Genomic DNA, 14,881 nt, shown 5'->3' with positions numbered 1-14,881 from the left:
ATTCATTCATTAGAGACTACTATGAACAGAGGTACATTTATTGTTTTGTTATCCAAGCTGTGGAAAAGGCAGAAAAAAGAATCGTATATGGGCATTATTTAGAGAGCTTATAGTGTAACAAACGAAAATGCTTTGAAATGGATAGAAGAGAAGAGGATACTTTTAACCAGCATTTTTCGTAGGAAGGCCAATTGGATTGGACACATCTTGAAGATTTTTTTCTCTTCATACCGCAATAGAAGTAGAGGAAAGACGACTGCGCTTTTTTTTTAACTTACGTCAAAGAACAGAACCATCGGAGGGTCAGTGTATCTTGGGGATTCTTCAACAGAAGTTTCCAGCATCTTTAAACATTTACAAGGTACATATTTTCAGCAAGATGCAGTTAACTCCATGGCATTAAAGCAGCAGTCGCTGCTTCATATAGTTACTGATTGCTTGATTCATGACGAAGTAATTTCCTAGACACGTTATCACTCATGAGAATAAGTTGAATCTCATTTACTTTTACATATTTCTGAGTAATACAGGCACCTATGGCCTTACGCCCACCACTTACGAGGGATGCCGTCTCTCGGCAACACAATATCCAAGAAAGGGGACAAGAAAGGAAGCAGCTTGGGACCTGTGAAGTACAATCCCGGAATTTGTCTGGTGTGAATAAAAAACATCTAGGAAAAGACTTTCAGGATGGCTGGTCTGAAAAAGCTGTTCAACCTTTTCGACTTAGTATTCCCACTGGAAACTGAACCCGGGACCGTTCGCACCAAAGGTGAGCGCGTTAGCCTATTAGAATAGTATATGAAGCGTTCCTCCAATTCTAGACGTATATTAATCTTATTACTATATTTTACAGATATTTATTTATCAATGGATAAATGGATATGAGTGTATGTATGTATTCGGAAAAAGAAAATTGTAATAATGAATAACGGATATTATTATTATTATTATTAATCATATATAAAGAAGTGATATTATTCAACATTTACGACAAACTCACACTATAATAAGAAAAACACAAATAAGCTATGATCTACAAATACTCCGGAAAATTAAAGTAGAAAAATTTTCATCTAATACCCGACATGGTAAAATTATAATACCTTTCTGGCCTTGGCTTCAGTGGTGACTTTTCCCCATTAACTATCGGTAAAATTTTCTGTGGCGACGAAGATGGAGAAGGTTGGTACACACAACCTTTTAAATGTACTGTTAACGAGCCATCAGAATTCTGTAATAGAATAAAAATTCTTAAGCAGTTTATTAGCAATAGTGCATACATTGCATCTTAATTATAAAATAAACAGTTATGTATAAAGTCACAAAAAAAGAACATGCTAAATACATCATGATAAATGAATATAAAGATGAAAAACGAACATATAGTATCATATATAGAGAAGTGATTGAAGTGCAATTTAAAAAATACATGTAAAATAATTGCATGTATATACGGTAAAATTATATGCATGAACATGAAAATTAAATTAATATTTAATATTTAATTAATATTTATAATATTGAATCCATCTGGTATGTAGAGTTCTCTTGCTAAACCGTATGGTGGTGTTTGTAAACATTAGCGTGAAGAGTTGTTTACACACAACACCACGTTGGACATTACAATATAAAGACAGACATTGATACAAATAAAAGAAAGTATATGCCCATGTTAAAGGCACCCATCCGAACAAGACTAACAAATCTAAATTAGAATTTATTAGTTCTCTCAACACAGATTTGAAAAAGTCTAGTGCAAAGAAAAGTGGTAAATTTCCTGGTTCTACAATAAGGAACTCTAAATAAAAGGAAACCATCTAAATAAAAACGTGCATGTAATAGATTATGTGAGAATTTTAGATCGAAAAGATTGTGTCTATTACTAAGGGTTAATAAGCTTAAATCCAAGCGTATAGCACTTAAACTCATATTGTTTGAATTTAAATTTTAACTACACAAGAAAACAATTCTGAACAGAATCAATGGAGCTTGCAAAATATTTGGATTCATTATTCCAAATAATAGTTGCATATTAATAATGAGACCGTACATTACATAAAATAAAGAACTTTGCATGTATTGATTTAAAATTTCTACACAACCATTTAATGAGTGCTAAAATTATCTTCGCTTAAGATGTTATAACATGAAAATGTCTACGAAACAACAGTTTCGAATCCAAAGCAGGGTTGGAAAAAAGTTTAAAAAGAACAAAACATGTGTTTGAAACATGAAAAAGATGGTGTTTAAAATGTTTTAAACATTTTGAACAGTTTAAAACATGATTTTAAACATATACAGTGGACTGTTTTAATTCGAAGTCCAAGGGGACACGAAAAACCTTCGAATTATCCAAAATTCGAATTGTCCAACAACATTCGTTTTCACATATATAACAAACAAACAAACCAAAGTACTGTGCATCAAAAACATATTCATATGGTGTAGACTTTACCTTTAAAGCAGCTTATTTGCGTGATCGAATACCGCAAACAAACGACATTGACTCCACATAATTCAAACTACGTGCACAATGGAAAATATATTTACGTACAACACTAGCCCAAATAACTGAACACCAGTAACAATTTGAATATTCTGCTCTCACTTTTAAGAAGTCGTAAACCTCATTTGCTTAAATTTGATTGTTTTTGTACGGTCAATAAATCTTGAATTTCATGTATTGCGTGGAATACGATATTAATAACATTTGGTTGACTTTATCAATAATTCATCTTAAATTTTCAACCAATTCTGAAACAAGATGAGATTGGCACACGTTCTCTATCTTTACTTCTTCCCCAACTCATCTTCATCTTTATCATTACATAGATTTTCTATTTATCTTTTGTATTACTCTTCCCTATGGCTGCATCTGGATAACTGAAAACACGTTAAAACTGTATTTCTCTGTTTACATCTGTCCAACATTAAAAATTTTCAGCTGTATTTACTTCGAATTATCCAAATCATAGGTTCAATAGTTCGATTTATCCACGACTTTTTACTATTGTTTTCAATACAGTTTTCAAGGGGAATGGACTTCTGTTCGAATTATCCAAGTACGAATTAACGAGACTCCACTGTATTTCAAAATCGGGTAATAACTCATTTGTTAAGATTTCTTACTCTTTACTAGCAATCAGTGATGTTATTCTAAATCTTTAACAACCGGTTCTATTTTATATATATATTTAGAAGAGAGAGTAGATGAGTAGGTTGATAAATAGATATAACTTTCTTAGGAAACAAACCGTACAAGGTAGACAAAAGCAGTTTTTTACTAGATACCAAAAGTGACAAGAAGAGACCTACACAGCATTCTAATACAAGGTGGTGTGACGAAATTAGATACTACTGCAAATATCTAGGAAACAAATTACCCAACATAGCTGGTTGTCAAAAAGTATTGGAAAGACCTTAATCCAGCAACGGATCGGCAAGTGTTGATAATGTGTATGAGTTTCAAATATGCGTAGACCTAAATAACCCTCATTACTACACTCATGTGATCCCAATTTTTACTCTTGATATCTGAGCATTTGAAATTGAGAAACAAATCGCTTATACTTTGTTTCTCGGAATCATATGTATAACCCTTTAGCTGTGATAATTTCTAAAACTAAAGATAGTTAAACTAAAATTTACTGTTCCTGGGTATAACTGGGTAAAATTTACTGTTATGTTTGGTTATAACAAATAGTTCTGCGAACTCGGACTATTTAACAATCGGTTCTCGTGAATCGATCGGAACCGGCTGAATAGCACCACTGCTTATAACAGACCTTTTCATTTAGTTTATCCCTGTTAAGACTACAGTTCTGAAAATATTTCAGTATCTATAGATTAGTAATTTTCATATCACGACTCCCTTTTATTACAGCCCCTATTGTCAATAACTCTCATAAGTACTTTCTTGGTTGTAATAAGCTTTTTAGGTAGATTTTAAAATCTACCTACTATGAAGATTTCACACCATCTATCAATATAGATAGTGAAATACAAGTCCTCACCATCCTTGTGTGTTGAGAACGGGTTGAGGGAGAATGATGAAACTTGAAAGTGGTCTGACACATCAGATGGTGCTATCAAGCATCATGGCGGCCATCTTTGATTGCAATTCGAAATTTCAAATACAAAGGGAGTCATTTTACAGGTTTTAATTTTAGAATTTTACCAGAAATATGCTTGTGCGTTTATTTTAGCCCTAAGACAAGTCATTTCAAAGTTCTGTTTCTGAAAGTTTCCTCGTTATGTCCTTAGGGGCTAAACTCAAGTATTGTGAGGCGGGTGAGATTTTAGTTGCAAAATTTGATTACTATTTCAGAACACTGATGCTAATAAAATTATTTTAAAATAATAAATTTTCGAAAAGTAATATTTGGAGCACACTTCGCGCTGTGTTAACTTTAGAATATTTTCTGCAAGCCTATATGTAATTGATTCCTTTTTTTCAAGCCAATAATTTATTGAAGAAAAGTAATGTTTGGGGCGTTCAGAGTACAATGGATCCAAGTCCATTTTCAATAAGGTTCAGTTTTACTTAGGAAATGAATTCTGTTTCAAAACGTAATATCTTTACAGTCAAGAGTCCGAAATAAATGTAACTAAAACCACGTACAATGGCGTAGGATAGTTTCATATGACAGCCGTTAGACAGGGGCATCAGTGCGGCAGGAGGCAGCCGCCCCCAATACCACCCTGAATCTCAGATTTTGGGAACAGTAAGGCAGTTTTAGAATACCTTTTGATAAGCAAAGTCATGTAGTTTTTCTTTCTTTCATTTCGGATTTTCTTTCTTTCTCTAAAGATTTATATATGAAGACTGACAACCAACACTGATTTAAACGAATGCCTGCAATATTTCAGAAGCACAATTTAGCAAAGAACTCTTTGTTTTCTGAATACAACACAAAAACTTGTTTCCATGATAATTTTTATTTTTGTTTCCATGATAATTTTTATTTACTTTTTAATATCAGTTCTATAAGAAGTCCAACATTCGACTACGACACTTTCTCGCAAGTTAACTGATAAGCATTTAAACAGTACAATAAACGTTAAAAACAAGGGAAAAGAAAAGAGACAAAAGAAATTGTAGATCACCACATTGACCTATTGTAGCCGCGAGAAATCAAAACATTCACATGGGAAGAAAATAGTCTTTTGAATGAGAAGCACTTTTTGACCATTTTCTTTCTCTGCAGATTTTTTTTTTTTTTTTTTTTTTTTACAAAAATGAAATAAAATAAAAATATGTTTAAAACAAGTCTTAAAAAGTACACGTGTTTAAAACAAAATGTTTAAAACGTATATAAAATTTGTTTAAAACAAAACAAGCCTGATCCAAAGTAATTCCTAACTCATTAATATAATTTAGAAATTTAATATGATGTTATCAATAAATAAATATATATATATATATATATATATATATATATATATATATATCGTGTGTGTGTGTGTGTTAGTGTTTTCATTTTATTTCTAATTTTTGCATTCTTTTTTATTTATTTCATACAATAAATAAAGTTCGTTTACTTTTTTCCAAGCACACTTACCCTTTTCACGGGTTTTACCGTAATGGACTCGTCAGTTTGTCGCTTTAGTGAATCTTCAGGCGTTCCATCAGCAAACTTAATACGCACAGCCTGCAATGAAAACGAATAGATGTATTAACTAGCAAAACATTCTCTCTCATACGAAAAGATGGAGAACTCAATTTACAGAAAGTTTATACTTATTATTTACAAATGTATACCTTAAGTTAAACACACAATTATGATCAATTCTGTCAAACCTTGAGACGCGTGCGAAAAAAAAAAAATCAAAACTACTACAATCACTGATCTTTCCTAGATTTCATTCCCCTTTAAGAAGTTTCTCGCACTACGGGTTGGATACAAATTTTACGAAAAAGCAAAATATAGCCCTACACAGCGTAGTCGCTAACGCCCTCAACCTTTGGTGGCATCGGTTTCAGATTTGTTTTCCTGTAGGGACACTCGTCGGGCCATCCATCCTGAATGAGGTTTTACCTTACTTTTCCTCATTTATAACAGGTAAATGGGGTTAGAGGGAAGGAAGGACGGTACACTTCTGATCACAAAAATCGTGACTGCCTTCCCAAGCTGTCCAAAAAGCTGAACTTAGATCCTTACGTCTTTCGAATCTACTTACAAGGGAAATCTATTTGCCCTCTGTTCTGTCACAGGATCCCAAAATGTGATGAAAAGTAAACAGTTACCAGAACAGTAACAAACAAACGGAGGTGGCTAACAGTCATGCGCTCTTGGTCTAGTAGCGAAAACTCAAAGCCTGTCTGTCCCGTTCAACCAATGAATAAGACAATGCAGTCAGCTGAAGCTGTCTGTTAATGCCGCGGTGTCGGGAACGATAGTAAATGACAAAGTCGTCAACATAAAGCAGACTACATACAGGAGCCTGGACCTGTAAAGAACACAGTTGACGGCGACAAGAAACAACGTGACACTACGGACACCGCCTTGTAGAAGACCATTTTCCTGGACAAAGCGCTCGGAAAGACTAGTTCTCACACGCACTCTGAAATGTTGCTCATTAAGAAAATTGACAAATTGAGCCATATGCCGAACTATATAATAGTTTTAATACAACGTAACACCAAATGATATTATACGCCTTCCGTAAGTCGAAGAATGTAGAGTAGGGTGCATCGAATTACCACTTTATTTGAAATCAGCTTACCCTTAGTGAAATTTTTTTGCGAAATGGTCTCTATATGTCATATAGAAAATCGCACGCCGATTAGTTAATTTCTTTAGGTGCCACTAAGGGCCTAATGTTTCAAAAAATTGTTAAAAATACATTTTTTTAAAAATAAATTATACATATTTACTTTTACGAAAACATTTTATCCTTAGTAGCTATTTTTGGCAGAAATGTACACATTGTACGTGAAAAAATTTCAGCTTGATAGGTCAAGTCCTTCAGGTGCCACCAGAGTCTTAAAATTTGGACGAAACGGCCCCAAAAGATATTTTATTCAGTGTTTTGTAAAAAAAATCGAGTTTTCGTCTCTTATAAACAGCTAATTAGGTAAGAAATGGGGTAATCAAGGTTAAAAAAAGACTTTATAGTAGAATGAATGTTATCAAACAAGACACATACCAGTGGTTGTCCAGCTTATGTTCGTAGCGCGAAAAAATAAATGATTATTTTTGTAGATAAAACTCCTTTCGATAAAAACACCTGCACTGCATAGAATGAAGTCGCCCAAAGGGGAGTTTGTCGCAAAATTAAAAGTGGGAGTAGCATCGAGAGAAAAGAAAAAAAGTGACTCACTGTTAGTGTGTCTGCAGATGAGATTAGGAGTAATTTTGCGTTTCTTTCTAGACAGAAAAATTGGTGTTTGATGTGGAAACTGTTTACGTTGCCGATTGTGTTTAAGTGAAAATACATGTGCATTTGTGTGCGTTTTTGAAGGATTGCGTCCTACTTGTGCTTATCGGCAGTCATTGAATGTGTCAGTTCGTCATTCCAATGGTGCGACAAGTTTTTTGAGGTCTTGCATTGACAAAAGTGTAACTGTTCAAAACTGGTTTCGGTGAATAAACTATCAAGTGTCCGTAAAGATGTCACCTAAAAAGAAGTTTGAATGTAAGTAACTTTGTCCATAATGTCATTGGATCTCCTGCGGAATTTATTTTTAGTCAGCTTCCAACAATCGCTGATATCCTTAAGCAATTATTGTGGGAAAGAGAGAACACGAAATGGGGTAGAGCATCTCAGAAGGACCTCTCTGCTAAAGTGCTAGCTCATTCAGTGGCAAGGAAAGTAATTCAAATTTGGGAAAATGCATCAATCAGCGGTGCAGCTATTTTGAGTGAGCAACGGGTTATAGCGTTGATTTTACATTATACATATCACAAAAACGTCCGTCAGCTGTAAAAGTTCAAGGACAAACCCGTTTCCTTTGCTTCCAAAGTTGCAAAATTCCAGAAGTTCGCCAGCAAAACTTTGTTTGATATCGCTTGTTGTAAATGCATCGACCCGGTTGCTTGCACTTGTGCGAGAGAGAAGAAAGTGCCTAAATTGGAGGTTTCATTTTTAATTGACCAGAGAACCACCCGACAAATGGGTATGGCAGGACTTGATAGAAAGGAGACACAGAAACGTGTTAAACATTTATTGCAAAAAAAAAAAAAATCGAGGTCAGAAAAATCAACCAAAGCCCAATGAAATTAGTAGTTCCGGAAGACAAAACGATAGTGTCCCTTTACAAAATGAACGGGAGAAGAGTCAGATTCCACTTCAAGTTTCTGTAAAAGAAATAAGATTAGCCCTTCTAAACAAATGAAAGTTAGGTTACCGACATTCTCCAATGCAGTATATAGATGTAATATATCAGACCGCAAGGCCGCAATTATCGCTTCGTCGCTTTTGGTAGATATCGGACTGGTTACCCCAGTTCATAAGCAGAAGGTGATCGACAAAAGCAAGATTCGGAGAGAGAAGAAATGATTAGGAAACGCCATCGTTGAAGAGGACAGTGCATCACTTGAATCGACCTAAGTAAAAGCGTTATACTTCGCCGGAAGAAAGAATCAGATTCTCACCCTTGAGACTAAAGACGGCATCAACCACCGAATAATGAAAAAAGATCACTACGTACTGCTACAAGATCCAGGATCGAATTATCTTGGCCACGTCTCTACTTTATCTGGAAGAGAAGAGAGCATACGGGTTGCCATCACAAAGTTCTTTGTTCATCAAAATATCCCCCTATCAGATCTGGTTATTTTGGGTTGCCACGGTACTACTACCAACACTGGTCAGAAGAACGGTGCGATGGCACATATTGAAGTCTTCCTGAACAAACCCCTTTAGAGAATCGTCTGTATGATACACACGAATGAGCTCCCATTTCGACATTTGATTGAATTCATAGACGGCAAGTCTACTGGACCAAATACATTTAGAGGACCAATAGGATCAGCACTTCCAACCTGCGAAGAGTTGCCACTCCAGAGTTTTCAGCCCGTTCCAGTAGACTGGGAATTCAACTTCACTAAGGATTCATTAAGTACTCATCAAAAATATTTGCTGAATATCTGTCAAGCGGCTTCTTCAGGAGAATGCCCCGTTGGATTAGCTCACATGAAGCCTGGTAAAATTAATCAAGCCAGATGGCTAACTACAGCAAATCGAGTTTTACGTTTGTACGTAGTAACAAAAGAACACACTAATGAACTTGAAACCATCGTCCAGTACATCATGATGGTCTACGTACCACTCTGGTTTGCTGTGATCCGTAATCCATCGTGTGCAGAAGGAGCTCGTCATTTGTGGCAACTTATCATGACTCTCGCCGCATGGAAGCTAAATACAGGAAAATTCATCCAGTGATCCGTAGAAATGTGTGGCACGGCCATCCTGAGAACCTATTTCTATTAATGTTGACTGACCAAGATGCTAAAGTACGAGAGCTTGGCTGAAGGCGAGTCCTAAAAGCAAGACAAACGACCCTACCTGGTGATCGCGTACTGGTACGAGAATTCGTCGTCCCTGAAATCAACTTAGAAGCGGCAAACTATGTTGATATGATTAATTGATCAGCATGCACGCTGATGGAGCCACCACTGACAAAACGCTTGAGCCTGCAGAAGCTAAGAGAAAATGTAAACACGGCTCCAATGTCTGATGAATCTATTACATCCTTACCCTGTCACACTCGCGTTGTAGAAAGAATGGTGAAGTTGGTGACAAGCGGCATCAGCGGTATGTGGGCAAGAAGCATGACATACATTTGTCCTAGCAACACTACAGTCAAGAAAAAAACATACCAGAATTTAATACAAAAAAACAATTTGAGGTAAAATAGTAACGATATGAACTTGCACTGCCATATGCAACATTAGTATATAAGGGTGGGCGAAACTCGAACTGCAGCCACCTCCTCATGGTGAGTTCTGGGTTATTTCCATCATTAATGTTTGGAAATAAGCAAAGAGCTGCAGATGTAAAACAAAATCTTTCTTATCTAATTAACGATCCAGATGAATCACAAACAACGCAACTTAATTTTAAGGAATGAAAAAAGTAGGGACATAATTGTCCATATTTTAAGCCACTGGTGGCACCTGGATGACTTGACTCATCAAGCTGAAATTCTTTATACGTAAAATATAAACATTTTACAGGAACAACACCACATAGGATAACCATTTTTCATAAAAGTACATATTTTACATTTTTTTAAATAATATTTATTTTTTTTTAACAAAATTTAAAACTTTTCGGCCGTTGGTGGCACCTAAAGATATTGACCAATCGACTTGCAATTTTTTACACGTTATATGGATCCAATTTCGCAAAAAAATATCACTAAGGGTAAGTTGATTTCAAAAAAAGTGGAAATTCGATGCACCCTAATGTAGAGCCGCAAGATGTTCGCCTTTGAGAAAGGCGTCGTAAATTTGCCCCTCAAGAAGAGCGAAACTGTCATTAGAGGAGCGGAGAGAGCTAAATCTACTTTGATATTTGCTTAAGAGCGAATTAGATTCCAAATACCATACCCGACCCTTATTAGCCATTCATTCAAACAGCTTACAGATGCAACTCACAAGAGCAATAGATTCGTAGCTCATAGCCCTAGTTGTGATTTACACCGGTTTTAAGATGGGAAGAACCAAAGCCAGACGCCGAGGTAGAAAAAATCCCTGTGACCAGATGACATTATACACGCCCAATAATCCAGACTGTGTATCGCAGGGGAGGTTGCGAAACGTATCATACGAGATACGATCAAATCCTGAAGCAGTATTGGACGATTCGCGGAGAGCAGAATCAAACGTGAAGCGGGCCTTATAGTACTCGCTGTTGACGTCACGAAGTTTAATGGGTTCCGCACTAGCCGTGGCAGAAAATGAGCAAACGCTGGATGGTAGTGTGCAGACTCAGACAGACGAAAAGTTGTAACCCAAAGTATTAGCTATCTCTGAAGCGTTAGACTGAGGACACCATCCTCATATAAAGCAGACACATCAAGAAAAGAATTATGGCCAGTAAGAGAGCGAACCCAATGCCACACAGACATGGGTGTTCCAACTACTCAGAGATGAAACTGTTTTTCCAACTGGTGTTTAGCGAGTTTTTAGAAGACGTTTATACCGAGTACGCACAATACGAATTAAAGAGGCCCCATCACGTCGAAATTAAAATACTGTTAATGTTACAGTAATTATGTGCTATCTTCAAATAGATAAAAGATAATCGAAAAATGGAACAAGAGCTCGCTAGACAATATTATTTTACATGAGATACCGTTACATCACGAATCCCTTATCTGCTTTCGATTTCCAGCCATTTAGAAAATCGGTATTTATTTTCGCGTTTCTACATAGCTGCAAACGGAAAGCTACTAGGTGACTCGTGATAACGGTACCTCATGTAAAATAATAGTCTAGCGAGCTCTTGTTTCATATTTCGATTATCTTTTATCTATTTGAAGATATCACATAATTACTGTAAAACTAGCGGTATTTTAATTTTGCAGTGATACGGCCTCAGAGATTTTCGTTGGATATTGATTAAAATTGTCAAGAGCTCGCCAACGAGTCCGGACAGCCTCACGGAGTTCTGCAGACTACCATGGAACTTGGTGGTTGGAAGCGTCGTAATGGTATTCTGGAATGGAAGCATCAGCAGCATTGAGAACAGTGTTCTCATAAACCTATGCTACAGTAGCTACGTGGAGATCATTACGACCATGGAATTCTCTAAGCTGACGGAATCTAGGCAATCCGCATGCTTCAGATTGAAATGGCCGAGAGGAAGCTGCGGGCAACAGAGACCTTCGACGAACAACGGAAAGTGATCACTGCCACAAAGATTAGGATGCACTCGCCATGGCAATGAGGTCGAGAGACTAGCACTGCATATGGACAGGTCGATACAGGAATACGTGCCATGGACAGAGGAGAATTGATTGATTGATTGAAATGGTTTGGGTGGGCGCGTCGACAACGGGGTCTTTTGCACCCTTCTTTGACAGCAAAAAATAAAAGTATCCAAGAAGAAAAAAAAATGTTAGCACAGACATAAGTAAATAAAAGAGGTATCTGGAGCATGCTAAAGTGTCAGGGCAGTGATGAAGTAAAATGTCATAGCATTTAGAAAATGTGCAAACTCAATACACAAATACTAGGGTTTGGTAGTACACAAAAACATGTTAGTCTTCTCTGCCGGGGCAGCTCGGCAATAGGTGAACACACGTAGGGAAGCCATAATTAGTATGGAATATAACAGTGCAGTAATAGAATAAAAGCAAGGAAATGTATGACAGGCATAAAATCATCATGAAAGCTAAGAAAGATGAGATAAAATCAGAAATAAATTAATTAAAAGAAACTTGTGAAATGCACTCACAGAGCATTCAGAACATGCAGATGCTGCAAGTAAGTGAAAACTTTCTGGATCATGGATTCATCGTCTCCAAGCAAGATTGCCAGATCGGCTGGTAACCCAAGGCGAGCTCGCTCAGGAGCAAGAGGCACACATTCCACTAAGAGGTGACTAATACTCAGGGGCTGACCACAATCACGACACACAGGTGGAGGCGTACGTCGCAGGAGATGTGCATGAGTGAGATGACTATGTCCAATCCGAAGGCGTGCTAAAGTCCGCTCTTCCAGGCGAGATGAGCGGGAACTCGTCGACCAGACTCGAAGGCGGGGCTTCACTGCATGCAGCTTATTGTGAATCTGCTCATCCCAGTGTGTCTGCCAGCGGTGAAGAAGAAGACGATCGATCATAGGACGAATATCAGAGCTGGGGAGCGGTGCCGGAGAGGCAGGGCCTGTAAGGCCAGCTTCTCGGGCAACACGGTCAGCATGTTCATTACCTGGAATACCAGCATGGCCAGGCACCCAATAAAATTGGACGTCACAACCTGCAAGACGTAAAGAATGGCAGGAGAGGAGAATTTGTTGAACGATAGGGTGCGCAGTTGACACGTCGGTGAGACTACATAAAGCGCTGCTGGAGCCAGAGCAGACAAGAACCTGTCGAAGATGACGTCGACGAATATAATGCAGGGTCTCCAGGATAGCAACCAATTCAGCAGTGAAAACAGTGGAAGTAGGATGGAGCTTTAAGCCAGTGCTATGATCATCCGTGACGAAGGCACAGCCTACAAAATCTTCATGCTTCGAACCATCTGTGTAGAAGATAGCGTAGGTACGATACGCCTGCAGAAAAGAAAAGAATTCCTGACAAAATTGTTGATTGCTGGTGATAGACTTCTTAAATTGCAGTAAATGAAAACTGACAACTGGTGGAAGAACAGTCCACGGAGGAATAGGAAGGAAGCCCAATGGACAGATAGCAGGGACTTCCAGTCCTAATGAAGCCACAAGGTCTAGAGCACGAATGCCAAAAGGCCGAGTAGCAGTGGGTCGTGCTTGATATCTGGCGTAGCAAGCACCAGCCTCAAGTGCAAAGGCAGAAGGATGGGCAGGTAAGGCTTGAAGATGAATGTAATATCGCAGAAGCAAGCAGTCTCGACGGTGGGAAAGAGATGGCTCATGAGCCTCAACATAGAGACTAGGAATAGGGCTGGTTCGAAAAGCGCCAAACGAAGGCCAAGATGATGAACTGCATCCAGATGACGTAGGATGGAAGGACGAGCAGAACCATAGGCAACACAGCCATAATCCAATTGTGAGCGGATGAGGCTACGGTATAAGCGCAGCATAACTACACGGTCAGCACCCCACGAAAGATGAGACGCCATACGTAGTAAGTTCATGGAGCGCAGACAGCGATACTTCAGGTCCCGAACATGAGCAGCCCATGTGAGTCTGCGGTCAAACTCCAAGCCCAGAAAACGAACATGATCGACATAGGACAATCGAGAACATCCAAGGAACAGTTCAGGATCGTAAGCACAGTGACGTACGCGACAAAAGTGTACACAGTGTGTTTTGGTGGGAGAAAAGCAGAAACCAGTAGTGGAAGACCAGCGGTGAAAACGGGTAAGCACTAACTGCAACTGGCGAGTAATAGTACGGAGGTCACGTGAGCGACAGTAGATAGTAAAGTCGTCCACATAAAGCAACCCATTAACTGTAGGAGAGAGTTGCGACATCACACTATTCACAGCTACAGCAAATAGTGTGACACTCAACACACTACCCTGTGGAACGCCATTCTCTTGTGGAAACGGAGCAGAAAGAGTAGTTCCAAGCTTGACTCTAAAAGAACGTTGTTGGAGAAAGTTCTGGATGAAGAGAGCCAAGTGGCCACGTAAGCCCCAGAGATGGAGTTGCCGCAAAATGCCATATCGCCAAGCGGTGTCGTAGGCCTTTTCAAGGTCAAAGAAGATGGCTATCCGATGTTCTTGATGACGAAAGGCATCCTGAATTGCACTTTCGAGATGCGCCAGATGATCAGTAGTAGAGCGGAAGCGCCGATAGCCGCACTGAAGATTAGTAATGAGGCCATGGTGTTCAAGAAACCAGACTAAGCGGGCGTTCATCATCATCTCCCAACAGTTTACACAGACAGCTTGTCAAGGCGATTGGGCGGTAGCTCCCACTAGAAATAGCAGGTTTGCCAGGCTTCAATATAGGAAGAATAAAGGCTTCACGCCAGGCAGCAGGGAAGGAGTTTTCAAGCCAGATACGGTTGTACAGTTCAAGTAGGTGTTGTTTGCCATCATCAGGGAGGTGCCTGAGCATAGCATAACAGATGCCGTCAGGATCAGATGCCGTATCCTTCGTAGAAGCCAAGACCGCAGCAAGTTCAGCAGGAGTAAAAGGGAGATTGTAAGGTTCCACCGTTCGGGATTTGAACTGAAGTGGTGTACATTCGATGCGGTGTTTCTGAGTGAGAAATT

The 14,881-nt window shown here is 38.4% G+C and overlaps 1 protein-coding gene across 8 annotated transcripts in view; it reads right to left on the bottom strand.

Annotated features, from left to right (window-relative positions):
• LOC145689111 (tudor domain-containing protein 1-like) overlaps positions 1–14,881 on the bottom strand; it is a 187,921-nt gene that overhangs the window by 78,981 nt on the left and 94,059 nt on the right. For all 8 annotated transcript variants that reach the window (XM_081763241.1, XM_081763253.1, XM_081763249.1 and 5 more), the window contains 2 exons: positions 5,565–5,654; positions 1,107–1,234 (listed from right to left, as the gene is read on the bottom strand). In XM_081763241.1, coding sequence (XP_081619367.1) covers positions 1,107–1,234; positions 5,565–5,654 — 218 coding nt within the window. The remainder of the gene's footprint in view (positions 1–1,106; positions 1,235–5,564; positions 5,655–14,881) is intronic.

The sequence above is a fragment of the Thermobia domestica genome, chromosome 1 (genome assembly GCF_964235325.1).
Source record: "Thermobia domestica chromosome 1, izTheDome1.hap1.1, whole genome shotgun sequence".
NCBI lineage: Eukaryota > Metazoa > Arthropoda > Insecta > Zygentoma > Lepismatidae > Thermobia > Thermobia domestica.
This window is presented reverse-complemented; position numbering and strand designations above follow the sequence as displayed.